The 22,571-nt window shown below is 43.0% G+C and overlaps 1 protein-coding gene across 1 annotated transcript in view; it reads right to left on the reverse strand.

The window, feature by feature from the left end:
- Positions 1-22,571, reverse strand: part of myo10l1 (myosin X, like 1) — a 54,687-nt gene that overhangs the window by 10,918 nt on the left and 21,198 nt on the right. The window contains exons 3-33 of the mRNA XM_061062816.1: positions 15,904-16,062; positions 14,454-14,641; positions 12,458-12,592; positions 11,285-11,409; positions 11,149-11,162; positions 10,943-11,027; positions 10,683-10,789; positions 10,292-10,421; positions 10,081-10,199; positions 9,835-9,981; positions 9,650-9,750; positions 9,442-9,508; positions 8,571-8,663; positions 8,414-8,482; positions 8,222-8,304; positions 7,470-7,572; positions 6,597-6,677; positions 6,379-6,503; positions 6,120-6,237; positions 5,874-5,980; positions 5,491-5,782; positions 4,474-5,370; positions 4,173-4,296; positions 3,949-4,087; positions 1,892-1,996; positions 1,706-1,801; positions 1,511-1,604; positions 1,276-1,331; positions 541-683; positions 173-367; positions 1-3 (exon numbers count right to left, since the gene is read on the reverse strand). The exon at positions 1-3 is cut by the window's left edge and continues 155 nt beyond it. Coding sequence (XP_060918799.1) covers positions 1-3; positions 173-367; positions 541-683; positions 1,276-1,331; positions 1,511-1,604; positions 1,706-1,801; positions 1,892-1,996; positions 3,949-4,087; positions 4,173-4,296; positions 4,474-5,370; positions 5,491-5,782; positions 5,874-5,980; positions 6,120-6,237; positions 6,379-6,503; positions 6,597-6,677; positions 7,470-7,572; positions 8,222-8,304; positions 8,414-8,482; positions 8,571-8,663; positions 9,442-9,508; positions 9,650-9,750; positions 9,835-9,981; positions 10,081-10,199; positions 10,292-10,421; positions 10,683-10,789; positions 10,943-11,027; positions 11,149-11,162; positions 11,285-11,409; positions 12,458-12,592; positions 14,454-14,641; positions 15,904-16,062 — 4,300 coding nt within the window. The remainder of the gene's footprint in view (positions 4-172; positions 368-540; positions 684-1,275; positions 1,332-1,510; positions 1,605-1,705; positions 1,802-1,891; positions 1,997-3,948; positions 4,088-4,172; positions 4,297-4,473; positions 5,371-5,490; positions 5,783-5,873; positions 5,981-6,119; positions 6,238-6,378; positions 6,504-6,596; positions 6,678-7,469; positions 7,573-8,221; positions 8,305-8,413; positions 8,483-8,570; positions 8,664-9,441; positions 9,509-9,649; positions 9,751-9,834; positions 9,982-10,080; positions 10,200-10,291; positions 10,422-10,682; positions 10,790-10,942; positions 11,028-11,148; positions 11,163-11,284; positions 11,410-12,457; positions 12,593-14,453; positions 14,642-15,903; positions 16,063-22,571) is intronic.

The following is a 22,571-nucleotide window of genomic DNA, read 5'->3' on the forward strand; positions in this document are numbered from 1 at the left end:
AACCTGTGGGGGGGGCGACAAAAAGGAACGAAATAAAATGATTACATTATAGGGAAGGACATCCTAATTCTCCTCTTTTACGTGTACGTACATGCTCCTATAAACACATCCTTCTCTTTACATCTGGTTCCTAACCTCGCATGTCTAATCCCTCATTATATTCTCTGCTCACCCGTCTCCCGGTGCACCCGCTCATCCGGCTGAATGATGGAGCACAGCGAGTTCAGGACCAGAGTTCCCATCTTGGAGGAGTTTTTCTCTGAGCTCTTGTAGTAATCCAGAGAGTTGTGCGTCAAAACAAACCAGCGCTTCTTCAGCTTCAGGGAGGTGCTCTTAGCGTTCGTCTTCATCTCCTTTTGGAGCCAGCCTGAAAGGTTACGAGACGGAGCGAGAGAGAGAGAGAGAGAGAGAGAGAGAGAGAGAGAGAGAGAGAGAGAGAGAGAGAGAGAGAGAGAGAGAGAGAGAGAGAGAGGGGAATATAATTGACCCTATTTTAAAGCTTTTAAAATGAAAACACATTCCTTAAATCTCCAGTCCCACCTCTGACGAGAAACTCCTGGCCGTCGATCCGGGCGTCTCCTTTGGGTTTCTGCAGCAGGCTGATCCAGTGATGCATCTCCTCTGGTGTGTCGCTGTTGCAGTGGATCACACGGTTGGCCGTAATGATGACAAAGGAGTTTGGCCTGAAAGGGTCCGAGGACATGGTATTTTAGTTTAAGTAATGAGATAGATGGTTGTGTTTTTTTTTTTTTCTTCAGATTTACCACATGACAGAAACAAAGAGAGCGCAGGTCTGCTTGTGTCAAATGTTCAAATTTAGGTTTTAAAAGGTTTTTCTTTTCAATAAATCTTCATTTGTATAGCGACAATTCACAACAAATGTTATCTTGAGACGCTTCACAAAAGAGCAGGTAAAAGACCTGACTCATTGTTATGTTACAAAAGAAAAACGGGACAAGAGGAGATGGGACAAGATGCAGGACGGATTCCTCTTTTGTATTCCTCGCGTTCCTGTTGTCCATACTTCCTTTTTTTGTAATTAAAGACACAGTGGCATTGCAACATGGTCATTTGACACTCAATTATTAATAGTGTAAGTCGGTAAAAATGTAGCCCAAGCCTAGATTAGATGGAGTTTTTATCTCTTTCATTTTGAAGAACTGATGTCAACTGTTATTGTTTGCTGCAAGCAATTTTGAAATTGCCAAAAACAAAACAGTGCTTCACCTGTCATATGAATGAGCTTTTTCTTTCATGCTGATTGAGCAGACTTACCGATCAGGGTTATCTGAAGCACAGACTGAGTCAATCAGGCCCACGTCAAGAGTTCCCTGAAAGAGAAAAGGAGAACAAAGAAAGCTTCATTATTGTGCACTGTTCCTTTAACAGACAACTTAAACAAAAGAGCTTTTGTTAAAACAAGGCATGGCATTAGGATGTCAAAACAATACACATTTTACATTAAAAAAAACGTCATAACGTCATATCTCTGTCGTGTTTGTAGACTCACCACAGCGTTCTTTGGGTTGGCCTGTTCGTGGGACATCTCCAGCAGCTGCTCAGGTGTGCACACTCGTACTTTTTTGAGCACATTGAACCACCCACTGCACACAAGCACAAAAAACAAAATCTGAATATGTTCATATACTCAGACACAAGAAGGAGCTTTTTTTTACTGATAAATCCTTCCGTGTCTCCAGCACACCTTGCATCCTCGGGTGACTCAGCAAACACCTGATAAGTCCTCTCATCAGTCACGATGTTCAGAGCGTTCTCCTTCTCGTGATTATCCACGATCTCTCTGCAGGAACACAAACGGTGCATGGGTGTTAGGGATGCAGCAGAGGGATGGTAAAGAGGCGAGTGTGTTTTGGAGGTTCAGATATCCTACTTGGCAGCTCTGATGTCGATGGTTCCCTTCAGTTTCTCCTCGCTGTCGTTGTCGTAGTACATCAGCTTATTGTCCCTCAGCACAAACCAGCGCATCTTCCAGTTTCTGAGGAGGAATGAGACACAATGAAAACAAAGGCAGAGACAGTCTAACCCAGACAATGTGAAGGTGCATGTGACTCAATCTAACTCATTTATATAGAAAAAACCCACAATAAATACATTTATAAAATGTATATTTTGGATGATTTTCATTTTTTTTTTTTCTTTTTGGGCTTTTTATGCCTTTATTTGATAGAGTGGACAACGGATGGATTCAGAAACCGGGGAGAGAGAGAGGGAGAGAGAGCGAGAGAGAGCGAGAGTGGGAGAGAGAGAGAGGGGGGAGAGAGAGAGAGGGGGAGAGAGAAAGGGGGAGAGAGAGAGAGCGAGAGAGGGAAAGAGAGAGAGAGAGAGTGGGAGAGAGAGAGCGAGAGGGAGGGAGAGAGAGAGAGAGTGGGAGAGAGAGAGAGCGAGAGTGGGAGAGAGAGAGAGGGGGAGAGAGAGAGGGGGGAGAGAGAGAGAGAGTGGGAGAGAGAGAGAGGGGGGGAGAGAGAGAGGGGGGGAGAGAGAGAGAGGGGAGAGAGAGAGAGAGAGAGAGAGAGAGGGAAAGAGAGAGAGAGAGAGTGGGAGAGAGAGAGAGAGAGAGAGAGAGAGGGGGAGAGAGAGAGCGAGAGAGGGAAAGAGAGAGAGAGAGTGGGAGAGAGAGAGAGGGGGAGAGAGAGAGCGAGAGAGGGAAAGAGAGAGAGAGAGAGTGGGAGAGAGAGAGAGAGAGAGAGGGGGAGAGAGAGAGCGAGAGAGGGAAAGAGAGAGAGAGAGAGAGTGGGAGAGAGAGAGAGAGAGAGTGGGAGAGAGAGAGAGAGAGAGAGAGCGAGAGAGGGAGAGAGAGAGCGAGAGAGAGAGAGCGAGCGAGAGAGAGAGAGAGCGAGTGGGAGAGAGAGAGAGAGCGAGAGGGAGAGAGAGAGGGGGAGAGAGAGAGCGAGAGGGAGAGAGAGAGCGAGAGAGAGAGAGAGAGAGAGCGAGTGGGAGAGAGAGAGAGAGAGAGAGCGAGAGAGGGAGAGAGAGAGCGAGAGAGAGAGAGCGAGCGAGAGAGAGAGAGAGCGAGAGAGGGAGAGAGAGAGAGAGAGAGCGAGAGAGGGAGAGAGAGAGCGAGAGAGAGAGAGAGAGCGAGAGGGAGAGAGAGAGGGGGAGAGAGAGAGCGAGAGGGAGAGAGAGAGCGAGAGAGGGGGAGAGAGAGAGCGAGAGGGAGAGAGAGAGCGAGAGAGGGAGAGAGAGAGCGAGAGAGAGAGAGAGAGAGCGAGTGGGAGAGAGAGAGAGAGAGAGAGGGAGAGAGAGACTAAGACATACCAAAGACTGGAGTGCTCCAAGACCGAGACATTTAGGGATCAAGACCGAGTCAAGGCCGAGACCGTAAATATAACCAAAAATCATCATCTTATGTGCAGGGGGCGTGTCACTCACTTAGACCGTAACACAGGGAAGGTTACAGCCGCTTCAATTCCGAGACGAGACTGAGACCTTCAAAAAGTGGCGTCGAGACCGGTCTTTAGACCAAGAAAAGATTTCGAGTACTACAACACTAAGCAGTCTGTTTCATGAAGGTTACAGTCGATATACATTTTAAAGGGTTGATTTTTTTAACTCTGAAAGTAAAATCTCGATAAATTCAAAGTTCATCAGCTGGATTTGGACGCTGAAGTCGTCCGGCACTGCAGAAGGTTAAAACCATCAGGTTAGACAAACACAGGAACGCCTCAACTATTCACAGGAGCTTACTTCAGAATCAGAGTCAGAATGTCTTATTATCAGATTCTTATTGGAGACAGATTCACAAAAATACTCTTAAGCAGAAAACGGTCTTTAACTAGAAGTCTGAATAGTTTGAAGGATCTTATTTCCAGATGGTAACAGCTGTATCGTTGAAGTGAAATGTCTTCGAACTAACTGCTGATGAGTTGCATCAGACGGCACTTTGATTCGATTAGCATGCAGGCTGCACTCAGTAAAAACTACAACAACCTCCGTGAGAGAGTGGAGAGGCCTCCCCCCTTCTTGTACAGCCAGCCCGACTTCAGAGACTCCTGCTTGGACCGGAACCACATGAAGGTTTCATCCTTCAACACACACCAACGCCTCCTCCACGGGATCATCAGACCGGCTGAGGGAGCGGAGGAAAAACGTGACAAATAAATTCTTAGACGATCACCTTTTGAAGACTCAGACAATATGACGTTTACACACACCCTTCATGTAGAGGTAGCCGTGGAAATATGGCGGCCCGTTTCCATTAAGCAAGGTCACTCTGCCGTTAGTGACTTCTTCATCGGTGTCCATCATGCCGTCGTGTTCGTCGTCACTGTCCGCATACTGCATCAAAAAAAAAAAAAGATATGAATATTTCTTTATATGAAGAAAGATGAAGAAGAAAACTGCAGGAGTAGGGACATTTTTTATTTTTTTTAAATAGTACACTTGTCTGTGTGTAGCTGCTCATACATATCTGCGTGCACGCATGTAAGGACGCATGTGAGTGTGTGTCCTCACAGAGTCAGAGCTGCCTCTGTAGGACTCGATGCTGGCGTTTGTGCAGGTGGACTTCCTCGGATGCTCCTCGTCCATCACGGCCGCGCTCCCCCGGTTGCTCCCGGACACGGAGCTGTCGTCTCCCGCCGTGACCGACCCGTCCTCCTCCTCCTGGTCGTAGTCGGACTCGGTGTCGGCCGGCATGCTGTAGATCGGTTCGTCCCCGTCCCCTAGACTCTCCACCATGCTCACCTTCCTCTCCGGCTCTGCTGCTTTGGCTCCCTCTTTCTTCTCGCCGTCTCCCGCAGGAGGGTGAGGCGGCGGCGGTGGAGGAGGGACAGCTGAACCGTCTCCGGGTGGAGGTGGAGGAGGAGGAGGAGGAGGAGGAGTAGGAGGAGGGATTCCAGCATCAGGGATGCCGTCCGCTGGCAGAGGAGGCGGAGGCGGAGGAGCAGGAGGAACTGTCCCCTCTGCAAAAGCAGGCGGGGGAGGAGGGAGGTGAGCGAAGATCTCCTGATCCAGGGGAGTGTCGGTCTCTGCAGGAGGAGGGAAGTCCGGGAGGGGGATGCACTCCTCCTCGGCGTGAAACCCCTCGTCCACCTCCTCGTCTTTGGACGCTCCTCTGCTGGCGTTCACGGCTTTTGGGGCTTTGGCCACAGCAGCAGCAGCAGCAGCAGCAGGCTTGGCGGCGGCCGCGCCCAGTGAGGGATCCACGCCTCCGAAGTCCAGGAGGTCGATGAGCTGCGTGGCCTTGCGGGACGCCTCCTTCTTCATCCGCTTGAGCTCGGCGTCGCGGCGCAGCTGCAGCTCCTGTTTGGAGGACTCGCACAGCTGGGACACCTCGTCCTCTCTCTTTTTCTGCAGGCGCTCGATCTCTCGCTCCAGCTGCAGGATCTCCTCCATCTGCCGGGTACTTTCCTGAAGAAGAAGAAGAAGAAGAAGAAGAGAAGAAAGCAGAGACATATTAAGCATCAAATATTCCATAAATACAACGTCTTTTAGAGTTATATTTATTTTGCTTTATGAAGAAAAACTCACAGAATCACCAGCGTCTTCGTCCGATGATTTAGCCTTTCCGTCCACCTTTTCCTGCTGCTCCCCTTCACCAGGTGTCGACTTCTCCCCCGCCTCTTTCCTCCTCTGTTCCTCCTCTTTCTTCTTTTTCTCCTCCCTGATCTTCCGGACTCGTGCGCGTGCCACCTGACCTCGCCTGTGTCTCTGCAGCACCAGCGTCGCCTTGCGTTGTTTCACAAACTTGCTGCGCTGAATGTGCCGCCTCAAATGTTTCTGGAGGGTGATGACACTTGCACGGGCGCGCTTGAAATACTTCCTGTGGATTTAACAGAAAAGAAAATACATTTAAGCAGGTGCACGCTCTGTTTGTGAATGTGAACATTTCAGATACTAATGGATGGTCTTACTTGGCAGAGAAAGCGAGCAGGTGGGCGCGAATGATCATGGCAGCTTGGCGTCGGACTTCATCTCTATCTTTCTCTAAAAGCTGCTCCAAAGATTCTTTCATAAACACCTGAGAACGAAGGTGAAGGGTTAATTCATAACGAAGAACCCTTATTTGAAAGGTAATGGAAACAGTCATGGGTTTTGGTTTAACACGTCTAGCGGTCCAGAGATTTAAAGGGAAGTTGTGAAAGACTTCTAAAACTTACCTTTGTCTTGCCGAACTGCCACACCTTCTTTGTCTTGTCATATTTGAGCAAAAGGTCCGTGCTTTTCTTCTTATCATCTCCTGCTGCTGCTACTTTGTCTTTGGCAATGATCTTATATCTGGCAGGCACAACAGAAAGAAGAGAGAGTGTGAGAGACAACAAAAGAGAGATCAAACAATTTCAACCCAAAGGGGAAAAGAAATGAGAAAGAGTTTTGTATAAAAGAAACTCAAATCCAAACACAGACTGAGGCTGTTACCGGGAGAAGAAGTCTTTGAAGGTTCTGCGGACGGGGAAGCCGGCTCGACGGATCTTCACGGTCTCCAACATCCCAGAATACCTCAGCTGGTTCAGGACGACCTCAGGGTCAAACTTACTTGGATTCTACAGGTCAGACAAGAGAGATAATTTAACACAAAATGAAAGATCGTTTGAGAGTTGTATTAGTGTGACTGTATGAAATGACAGAGGACTGACCTTATCCATGTTTGGTTTAATGCAGCGGATGAAAAAGGGGTTTGATACGCTCAGAGTGGCCATGAGAGAGTGTAGGGAGTCCTGAGGAGATGAAGAGAGAAGATCAAAATTGTTCAGGAAATGACAAAAGTTAGTCCTTTAATGATTGTTTCAAGGAAGAGAAAAAAAACGTTTAATCAAAATTAGCATTTTAAAAGAGTACATCTGCATCTATTGTGTCTCAGAATGCCTGAGACATTTTCTTGATTCATTTCTTGGTAAAGTGACAGAACAGAAATCAACAAAAACCGTGAAAATCAATCCGTTTCTTAAGTTATGAACCAGGAAGTAATGCAAATATTTAGTTTCCAGGGTCTTTAAATGTGTAGCTGTCAAATGTCAGATATTTTAAAGACAGGCTTTTTTTCTTTAGCCGATGACTTTTCCCTCAGCTCCCTGTGGTGTTGACCCTTTGACCCTTTGTTTCAACATACTTTTGTGTGTTGGTGACTTTGGGAACCAGATAAATCTTAAGCTCCTTTTTTTTTCTCTCTGGCAGATGAGTCTGTTCCTCCTCCTGTCCAGACAGACCTTCAGCCCACCTGACCCCCCCTGTTATGCATGAAGGGGGTACCCGATAGTTCATGGTGCATATAAATATGAATTGCTGCTATTTAATCACGTCATACATCTGTGTGTATTTATGAAGCACTTCTGAAATGGATGTTAGAAACAGCCTCTTCACATAGCAGCTTATGTTGCACTTTTCATTGCTCTGATTGGCTGCAGCATTCACAGGGTTTTTATTAAAAACACCCTTCAAAAATCAAAAAATGTATCTGAAAGGTTCTAGATACTTTCATGTAATGATGTCATACTGCTCGGATCACTTACCCTGAACTGGGAGCTCACAGTAGGTTTGCGCCTGGCCGTTCCCATCTTCTCCTCATTGTTCCTGCTGCCGACCTTCTCAAACAAGTCGTAGATGAAGTCCAGCCTGAGAGGCCACAGAAACACAAATGATACATGAAGGATACATGACGGATTAAAACAGCTTTTTGTTTCCATTTCTTGAAAGTATTAACCGTCATTGTCACTCGTTGTTTGAGTCACATTAAATGACTAGCAAGAGAAAAACTTTCAGACATGTTCTAAATCATTTTGAGGGATTTCAGAGTCCTCAGACTTATTTATCTGTTTCACTTTCTCAGACACTGACAGAAATATACTTCTGTGTCAGAGATGTATAAATAACATTGCAATGAAAGACATGTAACTAAACATGGTATGAATCTGATTGGAGATTGATATTAGGAAGATAAACTTCTTTATCTTCAGATTGTCATTTCAAGGCTTTTTTCTTTTATTTGCTTGAAAATAAAAAATCCCGAACCTTTGTCAGTGACCCACTTGACAGAGGTTCAGAGGGACTGAAATGTTGTGATTATTTCTAATAAATTGGTGATAATTAGCAAGAGTAGTGTGCAGGATTTTTTCTTTTCAAGTGATAGTTTGTCGTCACCTACTTCATGAGAGAGCTGGATGTGCAAACACCTCGTTAAAAAACATTTTATTTACTCAAATAAGACACATTTCTGGTCTTTTTTCTGGTTCGATTAAGTAGTTTGTTGGTGTGATTGTTGTACCTGCTGTCCTTGAGCATGTTCAGGATGTCGTCTCTGAAGGTATCTCTGTTCTTCTCTAGTACTCCTTTAACATCATACAGGACCTGAGAAAACACCAGAGATGTATCATTAAGATCCAAGGCTTCACACAAAAAAAAAAAAACACACACAGAAGGTTAAAAAAATGAAACGGTTTGGTTTCTCACGGCTCACCTCGCCGGCATAATGTTTGATACCGAACTGATGGTCAGCCAGTCTGGGCTTCACATAATAAGGGTTTGTCTGCAAAAGACGGGGAAAAATGCACAAATAAAGTTAATCAAAGTTGGTGTAGAAAACCAGCACAGTGCATATAGTGCAAGTGTCTCACAGAGTGCCTGCTGTGCAGCTTCTCCAGCAGAGTGAAGTCTGTTCCTTTGGGGAAACGACTCTCTTCATTCACAAGTGCCAACAAGCCCAGTTTCTAAATGACAGGAATAAAAAATAAAAAAACACCAATAATGTTATTACATCAGCTGTAAGAAATCAACACCACTTTCTAAGACATCGGTCTGATATTATTAGATCAGTTTCCACAGAGAGCGTCTGAGGCGGACGCCCAGTAAGAGGAGCTTTCACATTAACACGCTGCGACCAAACGTCTGGTTCAGAAAAAGTATTTTAAGATCAATCAGTCTACAGAGCTTTTGGCAAAAAAATACCATGGTTGTTTTGTAACCTCAAAGTCAGATGCATAGAATATATTCAGTTGCAGGGACAAAATCCTGCACTAACAGATAAGGATGCAAATAAGGGGGGGGATAGAGGGGAACGCTTTCAGGGGCCCAGTCGCATTAGGGGGGACCATGGAGGGTTAGCAAGAACAAGGTCAAACCTAATGTTAAGCAACAATGACCAAATGTTATTTTACACCTAAATACTCACAATTAACTCTTAAAGCAACAAAAACACACATTTCATTTGTTGTTGCTTCAAGAAAATGTATCCTGTTTCAAAATGTAAACACCCTGCTCAAATGACATAAACCTTTTTTTTTTAATGTGACTGACATAAGCGGGCCCAGAGGAAGCTAATGTTAGCCAGGAGGCTAGCACTCGCACTACTTATCGAATGCACATACGTTGATTTAAATCATATCCTGGGAGGGCCCACTTACTGGGCCTTTCAGGGGCCCAGGCAAACAGTCTTCATTACAGATGTAAACATTATTGATGTTACTTAGAAAACAATCCATCGACTACCTTCTCTATGAGGTCCAGACACTCTGCGTTGTCCATCCAGTCGATGGCGTCCCACTGGACACCTTCCCTGTGGAGGTTAAAGCCGAGCAGTTATACTCTGGTGTACTGTAACATGACTCCTGAGCACAGTGTTGATGTTTCTCTAACACAACTTGTCCTGTACATGAGCCTTTGTTGGTTTAGTTCTGATCGCTCTGCAGAGGTTTACCTGTTGTACTCGAGCTGCTCCAGGGAGAAGATGTGCTTGTTGAAATACTCCTGAAGTTTCTCGTTGGCGTAATTTATGTTAAACTGCTCGAATCGATTCACCTGAAAGGCAAAAAAAATAAATATCTCCATGTGGTCGGCTCATATTAAATAAAACATCCAGAAAGGCCGCTGTGTATTTCTGACCTGGAAGTTCTCGAAGCCAAAGATGTCCAGGATGCCGATGGATTTAAAGTTCTCCTTCCCTTTGATCTTCTGATTGATCTTGAGGATGATCCAGGAGAAACACTGGGAATACAACGCCATGGCAACAGAGTCCCGGGAATCCACGGCCTGTACCAAGGAGGATGGATGTGTGAGTGTGTGTGTGTGTGTGATCGATCAAGAAAGGCGAGAATGAATGTACTGCATGTGTGTTTTGTGTGTGCTGACCTGCTCTATAGTGAGCGGGGAGCAGATCTCCTCTCCTCTGAGGATTATGGAGCGCTGAGTCAGGACTTCAGACAGCTGGAAGGCGTCCAAGCCCAGCAGCTCACTGACGTTAGTGGCCACTGAGAGACGGTAAAAGATGCGTTACACTACCCTGCAATGCATTTATTCAAGTTTTTACTCTTCCTGCCTCGCGCTGCTCTGCCCGTCTGACCTTGCTTGGTGGTGATCTGGGCTCCTCCTGCAGTCATGAACTCAATGTTTCCCAGCTGTAAGACTCCCGACAGCAGCTTGAACATGTCTCTGATCTCCTCCTCTGTGAACTGGAGCACTTTCAGCGCCTCCTACACAAACGCACAGAGAAAAGAGGTGAGATCCCTTTAACTGCAGAGGTGCTTATATCACTCTAACGACACTTTTTGATGGACTGTAGTATGGTTCTGATTCTGCATCAGGCTCTATCTAACTCCAGCTACCAGATGGATTATATGTTTGAGTATTATATAGTAAATACTTTTATCAATTCTGCCAGAAGAGCAGATTTATCAACATTTTGACATGATTACAATCTATTTAACAAAAAAAAGAAACGCAGTGACACTGACCATGACACTGTTAAACAGATTTTTGTCATTCAGGCTCTTGTCCTTCAGACATCCTGATTGGTTGAGGTAGTGGAAAGATTCTGCAGGCTCCTCCAGGAAGTACTGGCCTGATGGAGGAAATAAATAAAAAAATGTTTGTGCAAAGATAAAACAGACGCACTGACTTTATAGATGAAGTCTGCAAAATGTTTCAAATGACACTAAAGTAATTTCTTTGTTTTAAAAGATGGTACAGATATTTGAATGATTTCTTTCCAAACCTCTTTGCTCCTTGTTAGCTCCCGCCAGCAGAGCGTAGAAGATGTGGTAGTTTCGTTCTCCAGGGTTTTGTCGTACCACACGGTTCTACAGAAAAATCAATGCCGCAAAGCCATGATTAACATTTCATTATGATTCACAAAGCAAAGCTGACCGATCGTGCCCAATGAATTTAAACCTGAAACCCAAGCTGCAGGGATGGATTTACCTTCTCCAGTAGATCTGAAAGAAAGAGTCAAGGAAACAACAACAGCTTATAGAATCATTTGCAGAAGTAAAATCAAACGAAAGTCCTGCTTAACTTCAAACAAATACACTAGTCAGGTCTATAAATAAAAGGATACAGTCGATGACGCAGCCTCCCTGGATGTTCCCGCCCTCAGAGAAGTGAAGTTGGATGAATTTCCCAAAGCGGCTGGAGTTGTTGTTGTAAACTGTCTTTGCATTCCCGAACGCTTCCATAATCGGACTGTGGAGAAGAAAAAAAAAAACAACGGAGTTAGTGAATTTTTATTTTGTTTTGTTTGTGTTCCTGCTGTTCAGCCACGATGTGCTGCAGGGGACATTTGCTAGATGTTATTCCAGAAGCAACATTGTTTGACTGAACTTTACAATCTGTGGAAACAGACTAAAGCAGTCTCGTTTTCAGCAAAACAATAACTGTTTACTGTGCCGATAAGAAAGCCCAGATACTGAGGGGCAGCCGGGTAGTAATCAAAGCTGCAGAGGAGAGACATTTAGATCTGGGTCTAAATGCTCCGACTCCCTGAAAGCTTGACTCGCCTTGAAACTTCAAAACCAATATCCTTGGGTTCTTCATTTCACTTAAATACACCTAGAATATACAGAATGTTAAAGCATTTTAAGACGTTCAAAATCCATGGGACTTTAATGGTTAGCATTAAACATGCAAAGATGATTCTAATGCTCGATTTGTTGATTGACCTTAAAATAATGAAAAGCAACTATTTGACAATCTCTAAGGATTTCATTCATTTTTTAACAAAAGTTCCAGACCTTGAAAGCCTGCAGCCTCTCAATTCACTGCATCTACTGCTTTTTAAGATTAATTTTTTGTCTTTGACCCAAAGAGGTTGTGGAATGACATGCGGAGAAGGAGCTGCAGGTTGCAATTGAACCTGGGCCACCTGCTTGGAGGACTAAAACCTCTTTACTGTAACTTAACCGCTAGGCCATGAGGGCCACTTTTGTATTAATTTGAACTTAGATTTTTGTCTGCAAATCAATCCCCCTGGAAACTCTGAGAGTGTTTTGTGTTCAACTTATCAAACAAGATGATAAACTGACTGCGATAGAAAGTGACCCGTATTGATGCCAGCTTTCAGGGTCTTAAAGACATGTGACTTTTCTTGGACCTGTCCTTAAGAATGTGATACTTTCTGTTTAGTGCTTGTGACTCCAGTCTAGAAAGCCATTCATATTTTCTACAACAAAACTTCAAAAGACCACCAATAATATCAAAGCGACAAAGACAAGTAAGGGTTTATAATGTGTACCTGCTCTGTACGATGGCCTGCTCCACTCGTGTCGATTTCTCTGATGAGGGCGTCCCGGATGAGTTCTGGCTCATCACCGACAGGAACTGAAGCAACAGTTTAGTGCTTTCAGTCTTCCCAGCCCCCGATTCACCACTGAGGACACACACACAAACACACACACAACCCAATCTAATTAAACACCGTGACCTTCTCTGACATTCACATGTCTCTTAACTGATCGGGTTCTTTCACTGATATTGAGGTTTGATAGCTTCAGACACATTGCATTAGCTCCCAGTCTATTTTAATCAACAAACCGAGCGAGACAAAGCCTGAGTGTTATTGAAAGCAAGATGAGACATTTGGTCGTGAACAGCCAGGTTGACCCATTTAGCCTTAATTTTCAACTCCATGTTAGTCTTGCATGGCTAGATATTTATTTACCAGACATGTCAGCACAAACAAATTACATTCATTAGGTGAGGATTACGGAGATGTTGCCTTAATGGAATAATGCATGGAAGCCCTAAACAGATATATTTTCTTTACTTCATTTTCCTGTGATAAAACATTTTGTTCCAGTTGTTTCCTCAAGATCTCAACGTATTTATCTCAAAATTACAATGCAGGACTTAATGGGGTTAAGGGACACAGATCATTTGTGTTAACACTTTAGTAGGTCAAACATTGGCCAGATTGCCTTGAAAAAAGGCTAAAGGTGACTCTTTTCTCCCAGGGATGCTGAGCCCCATCTGGTGTCACAATCCGCAAAACATTTCCTCTTGACCAACACTTGAGCCCAAAGACAGACTGTCTGTAGCATCATGTTTATGTGCCTGGGATGTTGGATGTAAAACAGAAGCATCTCATAGGTTTGCCTGGTTTGAAACACCATTCACCATATTCACACAGCAGCCCTTTTCCCTCTGATATCACGCTCAGGGTTGGAAGCTCAAATGCTGTTATGTCATGCTGCCATGTTCCACTTTTGAAGTCCTATAAATGAAGTAAAATGATGAATTACTGTCATTTCACGACTTACAGATTGATCTGGTACTTAAAAGACAATAAATAGTGAAAATCTGGAGAGATTATTGCTCCACATTTCCAGGTTAAAACAACATATTCAACACCCATTAGCTGCAGTTAATAAGCTAACAGTAGCATCCCTTGCAAGCACATCTGTTTCAGGATGTTTTATAATCATTTCATATTAGGAACATTTTTAATGGATTGTAAGATATCTAAGAACTTTATCGACACATTTATTTCATCCTGGAAGAAAAAAAACCCTGAACATTTTAATTATTTTCATATCAAACGGTTTAGCTAGGTAGTTGCTTGAATGCTAACATTAGCTATTCTTGAGGTGTCTCGAAATATGTCCCTCAAAATTTTCGCTCTCTTCTATCTTGAATAAAATTATTATTATTCCAAAGGTAACAACATTGTGTCACTCATGTTTCTTGACCTTAAACTTCTGGGATGTAGACTGCATCCTAACATTTTTTTTTTTTTTGTAGCGACTAAACAAACAAGATTAAACTGACGAAAGCTAGCTCCACTTTCTCCAGATTTTCCTCATCTGTATCCAGAGTTAAGATAACTAAAGCTTGTTGTCTGAGAACATAAAGAGATGTAGCAATAGTATCTTTCTCTCTACAGGAAAAAGCCCTCTTTTTGAGCTTTGTTGTCTTCTTTTCAACATTTTGTAATGTGTGTTTAGAAAAGATAAAGATTATTATTATTAACATTATCATCAGACAAACAACCTGTATACAGAAACACAAATCCATGAGCACTCAATCTGGGTAAGTAGTAAAATAGGATTTTCTGGATTGTCTAGAAACAATCCCTGTCTTGGATAACTTGCGTGCCAGGAAAGCGTGCAGTAACCTTTTTGATGCAGGACTTAAAAAAAAAGACGGACAGGTGAAACACCTGGTAGACAAAAAGATACTTAGACAGACGCATGAACTAAAAGGTAAACATCTTCTTCGGTGGTCATACTCACCTGATGAGGACACACTGACTGTCGTGGCGTTTCCAGATGCAGCGGTAGCACTCGTTGGCCACGGCGAAGATGTGCGGAGGGAGCTCTCCTATGTGGTGTTTGGAGTACAGGTCCACCCTCTCCGGGCCATACATACCCGGGACCTGCTTGTAAGGGTTGACGGCTGCCAGGATGCTCCCGATATTGGTCTGCAAAGAGACGAGAAGCGTCATTTCAGAGGCGTGGGTTTGGCTCAGTTGCAGCCCATGCACAGAGGACAAAGACGGTCGCCGCAGTGGCCGTGGGTTTGAATCCAATATTACCACTGTGCTGCATATCATCACCCACTCACTCCTCCCAACATTACCCGTCTCTCTTCAGCTATCCTTTCCATTTAAGGTATAAATGTCCCCAGAAAAAAAGCAAAGGAACTTAAACAAACATAAGTCCAGGTTTAGTCTTGGTATCTTTTTTTTTGCTTTTATTCTAGCTGCATTTCCATTTCTCTGCTACAAATATGAGCAACATAAAATTTATATTTTCTTGACGAGAGGATAAGGGAACGTAGCAGGGTCGAGAAAAAATGCCTATTTTATTCAAAAGCTGCTGTCAAACCGGTAAGATAAAAGAGGATGGATACTAGATAGATCATTTTGAGCTGTTTTGCTGAGACTGCAGTCGCCCTGCTTTCCATCCCTTTGCTCTACAAACTTCAGCTCAGCAGGTCGTGCATCGTGTCATATTACCGCGTCTGTGCACTTCCTCCTTCTACACACATTTTAGACTGTGCTGAATGACACACATATCCATGAAATGCAATCACACAATATGAAACAGTAAGCCGACCCCACACAGGGATAATACTTCAGCTTAAAGCAAATCTGTGTATGAACAATATTTAATCATCTAGATTAGGTCACGCCCTGGAGGGCTGTTATTGGTCTGTTGTCTGATAATCTTTCAGGTTTTTTTGCAATTGTCTGACTTGCCTTAACTCATTGATCTAAACATCCATTAAATAACCACAAAAAGAGATCATCATCTTTTCATGTCACCTGTGGTTATCGGTGAGATAAAATTCCCCAGGCAAGGTGGGTAATGGAGTTTTATAGACTTTATCTAATGCATCTTTTTCATTATTTGTGTTGTGTGACCACTGACTTCCTGTCCACAGATCATGAACAAAGAAGACTTCACAATGGTCTCGAGTCCCCTATCAGATCATCAAGCCGAACAAATGCTCGTAGTGATGGTTGCTGCTTCCAGTATTTTATTTTCTGTAGCAAAAGGTCAGCAGTAAGGTCTTTATGATTAATGGACCTGAACATCATCAGCTTAAACAAAGCCGAAAGAAGAAAACAAACAGAGAGAATAAACCCTGATAGTAGGGGAAGAATGTGCTCCTGATGTTTTTGTTTCAGCCACATACAGCACATGCACATATTCTTGGTGTCTCTCTTAATGCACTTACATAGATGTTGTCCTTCTGGTAGCGCTGGTACAGATTGTGCATGATGGCAGCCTCGTGCAGCTCGGCCAGTGCCGACATGTCCTCCACCCCATCGATGCTGGACTGGTGCATGGCGTACACCCGCTCCCTGGTGACCTCCGCCTGCTGCAGGTACAACACCTGGAAGACAATAAGACATGCAGATTGTCACTTATCATCCCTTTATGGTCGTTTATGTACTGGATTTATTGTCGCAATAAACTTTTGTGATTTGCATGTTTCTGTCCCGCTTGAATTTAGTCAAACTCATAAATTACAAAAAACAAGGGAGGAGTTTTACTTAGTTTTCATGTAGCCTAAGGCAGGTTTTCCAAATAGCAAGGACAATGACATCTACAAGAAATGGAAAAAAAAAACTTAAAAAAATGAGCCACTTCACATCATTAATGTAATAATTTAAAAACAAATTTAGAGTTTGTTTGATGAAAATTTAACCTGGAACATGCTTCCAGAGTCCTTTTTTCTTTGCATCTTTAGCATGACCTGCTATCTGATGGCTAATTGTGATAAAACCTGATGAAAACCCAAATAAAATAATCTTTAATTCAGAGCTTTTCATGTGGTCTACCAACATGGAAACTGGAGGTTGGGGAACCCTTCTGTCAGAGAACTAGAGAAGAAGAAGAAGAAGAGGGGGAGTAACAAATCTAATGTGGCAGGACCTGACAGGTGAAAGCAGCTCGGCTTACATCCATGTCAGGCGCACACACATGCTACCACAATGGCCCAGTCTGTCTTTGCAGCACACAATGCACACACACACACTACACTTTCTATTTCAGCTTAAAGGTCATTTATTCAATCCGGCAGAAAAAAAATATCCAAGTTTAGAAACCATAGCCTTTACAACACTGGGTGGTCAATATGTCAGCTTAGTCTCCCAGCCAGCCGCCGCCCTCTATGTTTGAGTGTGTGTTTGTAAGTGTAAGTGTGTGTTGCTCTAACAGATGTGCTAGAGTCTGTTGGGAGTGGCAGAAGGGCTTGCTGTAGGCATTCAGACATCTTGTACTTAAATATATCTGTTTCTCTCCAGTAGCATTTTCTTCTCCTGCACAGAGCTGTTGCAAACGACACACAGCCTCATTCAACAACACAATCCCGCTATGCACTTAAGTTTGTCCCTCCTCCTTCCGTGGTGGAAATATAGACATCAGCTGTTAACTGATGATGAGGTCCGGTCACTTAGCTGTGATGAAATGACCCAATTATCCCCCGTCCTCCATTAGAGAAAGCATAACTCTCGCTAACAACTCAGCATCTTCACAATGATCCTGTCCACTTGACTACTTGTCTTTACCTTTTATCACCACGGTTCTTAATCTATAAAACTTAAACTGTAAGGGAGAAAGTCCAGTGTAAACCCAATGACACTTGTTTCTTCTATCTATTACTTTTAATAGAAGATATTATTTAAATTATCAGGAAAGCTTTCAGAGGAAAAAAAACTCTACACTAACTTAAAGGTCACATATTATGCAAAATACACTTCACCATGTATTTCTAACACTAACATGTGCCCCTAGCCTGTTTATAAAACCCCCGAATTCTGAGAAAAGTCGGTCCTCTGTGTCTTTTGCCTGCTACACTTTTCAGAAAATGTGTGCTCAAACAGGCCGTTTAGAGATTTTCCCTTTGTGACATCACAAAGGTCAGTAACTCCTCCCCCAGGTGGGTGACACTCCCACAGCTAGGTGTTTGTTCTGCCTTCTCACCGTAAACAAAGGCATGATGTAAGAAAGTCCACACCACCCAAGCCCTTCCAGAGAGGGGGGCGTGGTCAGACACAGCTCATTTGCATTTAAAGCTACAGACACAGAAACAGCCTGTTTTGAGCAGGGCTGAAATAGAGGGGTTTATAGACATGATCAAATACAGGATCAGAGTGGATTTAGAACTAGAAACTTCACAGACATGTTTTGACTTGTTGAAAAGATTTGATTTGAATGTATTTATTTAATAGGGACAATGCAATTTAACATAATTTCAATACAAAGCATGAAACTGATGTGCTGCATAAAGAGTTTATAGCTATTGCTAATTTCCAACTCGTGTCCCCAGTTGGGCCTTTGGCTGAGTCCAAAGAGCGCAAAGGTGTGTCCTTATCGGCCGTGAAGAAGGCACTGGCCGCTAAAGGTGTGGATGTGGTTAAGGCTAACAAACGCATCAACGCCGCCGTGGTTAAGCTGGTAACAAAGCTTTTTGGTGCTCATTTGAAAAAGCTCTACATTCCAATAGTACAATACAAACTTAATCAAATAACAGCAAACTGACAATAAGAAATTAGGCAATCAATATAAAGGAACACATTCGAGCTGGTTGAGACCAAAACAGAGCTGGAAGAGTCATTACTGAACCTGGAGAGACTCCAAATAACCATGTAGATGAATATCTGCTGTATGTGCAAATAAAAACCTGGAAACAAGTTTGCTTGAAAGTTATGATGTTTCAGCCTCCAAAGCTACGTTTTGTTTTTTTTTGCATGTACGGCTATGCACATCTATGTTTGAGCTTTCTCACTCAATTAAATATCTCTCTCTTTAACTCTTTGCCTGTCTTCATGTCTCACACATCACGTCTCCGTCTCTCTCATCTCTCTTTCTCTTTGTATGTCACTCCTCTTTCATCCCTTCCCCCTCTCTCTGCCATTTGCCTCTCTGTTCTCCCGATGTCGTGCTCCCTCACATCATCCCACTCTTCGTTAATTTACCCGTCTCTCCTCCGACTGCCCTGCTCTGCATTTCCCCCCCGTTTCTATACCATTTTTCTTCTTCGCGTTCTTGTTCTTGTAACCTCCATAGTTATTTCTGATGCTTCCCTTCAGATTTATTTTTTTACAGAGAGTCTTTCTGATGTATTTCTCTGACCCTCTTCTGTCCCTCATTCGCTTGGATCCCCCCGTGTGCACACTCACACACACTCAGCTGATGCCTAAATAGCTCAATCTGAGACCCCTGCCTGTAATTGAAGGTTTACTGAGAACCATTTCAATCAGAGAGTCGAGCCCGCCTTTGCAATCCAGGGAAAATTACAGTGCAACGGAAGATAAGGCTTCACACCCACCGTTTCACACAAACACACAGAACTTCAGTTCATGTGTTGAAGACGGGAGTTTAACGAGGCTGAATTAAATAGAGGCTTGGTTTTTAAAACTCACCGCAAATCATCTCTCTGTCATCGCTTTAACCGTCAAACTTGCAACAATGCTCATTCGCAGGGAAACTAGTGCTTGTTATTTTGTTTGTTACATTGGCTGCTTCTTACAGCTTACTCTTAAAATGAAATTCTTTTTTTTATCTTGTTCATCAAGAGGGGATCCCTTCATGGCCAGTAAGGACAGGAAGTAAAATCAAACAGTGGGCGGAATTTTTACAAATGGAAAATAGGAAGTCATTTTAAGTTTATTTAAAGTCAGATTTTAAAATGTTTAAAGCTAAGACTGCAACCCATCACAACTCCCTCACCGACCAATCAGAAGCAAGATGGGGCGGGACTTAAAACAGCAGCTTTGTAAACAACGATGGCGGTGGAGATGCTAGAGGGTACAATTTCCACGTGTAGAGCTCCTACTGATGCCAGGACACAACTCTTTACAGTTTTTTTCATGTTGAACAGACATTACCGAGGGAAGCAGACGTTTAACTTTCGTAACCTAGCAACAATGAGCGCTGCCGAGAAGCGATCTGAAACTGAGGTCATGAGTAAATCTAGGGCAGAAGGCGCTGTTTGTGGACACAGGCCCTTAAGGCCTTCCTCCACCTCTTTACCTGTTTCTAGATTTAACAAAAGTTAGGTTGAATCCAATATGGCAACCGCCAAGGTTGGCTTCATAACTCCACTTCAGAAACCAATGGGTGTCATCACTGAGACTCTGTCCATGTTTTATACATTTTATTATAAATTGCTCATGCCTGAAGTGTTGTCGCAAACTATTTCTGTTCTATTGTTAAGATGATTTCCTCCTCTGAAGACCTCTCCCAGACACAGAAAATCTATTTACACACCTCAAGACAAGTAAACTGAATATGACTTTAAAATCTGTGAAGTGTCCCTTTAAAAATAACTTAAAGGGTGATCCCTCAGAAGAAGAAGAAGAAGAAGAAGAAAAATCCTTGGATGTTTTATTATTCAGAAAGCAAATACATACAAATGAATGTCTGGACTGTTTCTGGTTTCCACAGATGCTTGTAAAGCCAAAGCTTCTGTCAAATCTGTCAAATGTAACAGTCCTACAAAGCAGATAAAGCTGGGATGTTTAGGGAAAACCACTTGGGACAACTAACACGCAGATGATTCAGAGCGAGGGGATGCTCTGAAGTGAGAAAGTGTGTCAGTGACTAAAATAAAATCCAGCTGAAGTGGAAGACATTTTACTTTTTTTTCAAAACGTCTCCTACTTCTCTTCTATTCCCCTCGGGTGGGTTTTTAACACACTTACACACCAAAACTGTACAGCATGTCAAGCACACACACACAAACACACACTCACACACGATACGTTTGACTACACAGATGGTCTAAAATAGGAAACCAAATGTTCAATTATTTATCATCGGAGTGAGGGACAGAAGAAAAGCCCAGAAATAGTGAGAAAACAGAGAGAGAGAATTAAAGAATCGTGGAAATAGAGCATATAACCAAACTTTAAATCTGGTCACTCAAACTTTCACTACTTGGGGGGCGCCGGTGGCCTAGTGGTTAGTTATTTTTACAGTCTATGGTTAGTGCATGCGGCCCATATTCAGAGCCTTCAGTCCTCCAAGCAGGCGGCCCATCAGGTTCTAACCCGACCTGTGGCTCATGTCATTCCCCCAATTTCTCTCTCCACATTTCTGAATCTATCCACAGGTCCAGTCTCTAAAATAAAGGAAAAAAAGGCTCCAAAATAAACCTTAAAAACAAATCAATTCTTCAAGCTAAAGTCTTTACGTTATTGATGATATCAACACATTTACTTGTTTTTTCTATTATATAAAAATGCAAGGGTACTGTGCTTCTAAGCAAGCATATACAACTCAAATAGGAGTAATTACTGCTTAAATTCAGGACAATTTCAAGCACTATTCATACATTAGTAGATATTTGGATGGTGTGTATTGGCCTGGAAACAATAAATATCCACCAGCTCATGTTTTATTTGATCTGGCAGATTCCTCTGGACTCTCTCCATTTCAGACTGATTTCCATCCAGCCTGATTCAGGTCAAGCCAGTCGCAATCTTTTTTTTGCAATATAGAGATGGTTTAAGCTCCGTTTAATAAACAACCAAGACAGCAGCTCTTGATGTGTTGAGTTTTAAACTCCCTTATTCACAAGTCTGTAGCTGTAGTGTCCAGAAGCAGTTTGGCCGGCGATGACACCCTTTGAAACAAAAATGAGTGCGAGGTTCCAGAATTAAAAATTGGTAGATTGACAAGAAAATTTGTCATTTCTTTCAATTTAAAAGGCTATATTTTGATGCCAACTAATAAGAAAATGTTAGCATGCTATCTCTCTTAACAAAGACTGCAAACATGTTAACATTATACCAGATAGACATGAGCATTTTAGCCTTTCCATTGTGAGCATGTTAGCATCCTGATGCAAGTATATAGCTCTTTGGGTAGTTCCTAAAAATGTCCTACAAAAGGGTTAGCATAGCTTTAGACTCTTACTAACAGCAACAGAGGAATATGATAAATATAAATGTTCTTGATAGGATTTGATCTTTTCATGAGATTCGTTGACATTTACTGATTCACCCCGACACTCGGCTTCTTCCCTTTCATCATATTCAGATTCTTCTCTCTTCCAGAAAACTTGCTGCATTTTTAACATGTTTTTCTCATGTGAACACACTTTTATACACACACACACACACACACACACACACACACACACACACAAAGTGCATGAAGCGGCCTTCCTGTAAAGCCCTCTGAAGTCTGAAGCTGCTTTGCATGATTCAGGAGGAGAGCCAGAGGGGAGACAAGCCTCTTCATCTGACTTCACTTATTAGCAGCAGCCAGAGTGAGGAGAGAGGAGAGAGGAGAGAGGAGAGAGGGGAGAGATGAAAAAAAAAAACGATGGAGATAAAGGGAGAGCGCGCGGGAGAGAGAGAGAGACTGCTGTGGGCACAGTGACCTATATTTTCTGCAGAGCTTTATTCTGTACAATACAGTATCACAGAGCACTGTATGCACCACCAGCATCTGCAGCTCACCTCACTGACCTTGGATCAGGTCTGGCAGATTTCCATGGGTCAGATTAGGATTGAGAAACACTGCGGGGGTGCTTTGTATAATGCCACCTTTGAAATCAGAGTGTATGAGAATCAAAATGTGCAGCTGCAGCCAGATGTTCTGCAAAAGTCAAATAACCCCAAAAAGTCAAAGTGTTACAGTTAGCTCTTTAGGACTTTGGGAGACGGGGGGCCGTGTTATTGATCTGCTAATGTGGAGTTTCCTCCAGGAAATATCAAAGGCAAAGTGATGAGTAATCATTTTTATAATTTTGATACAGAATGAAAAAAATGCCCAGGAGACCAAATTTATTATTTGTAGTACGTTTTTTTTTTTTTTACGATATTTTCATTTTATTTTAGGTTTTTCATTGTTAGTCATTTGTACTCACCTTTATTTTGTTTGGTAGTA

Source organism: Labrus mixtus, chromosome 18 (genome assembly GCF_963584025.1).
Source record: "Labrus mixtus chromosome 18, fLabMix1.1, whole genome shotgun sequence".
Taxonomy (NCBI): domain Eukaryota; kingdom Metazoa; phylum Chordata; class Actinopteri; order Labriformes; family Labridae; genus Labrus; species Labrus mixtus.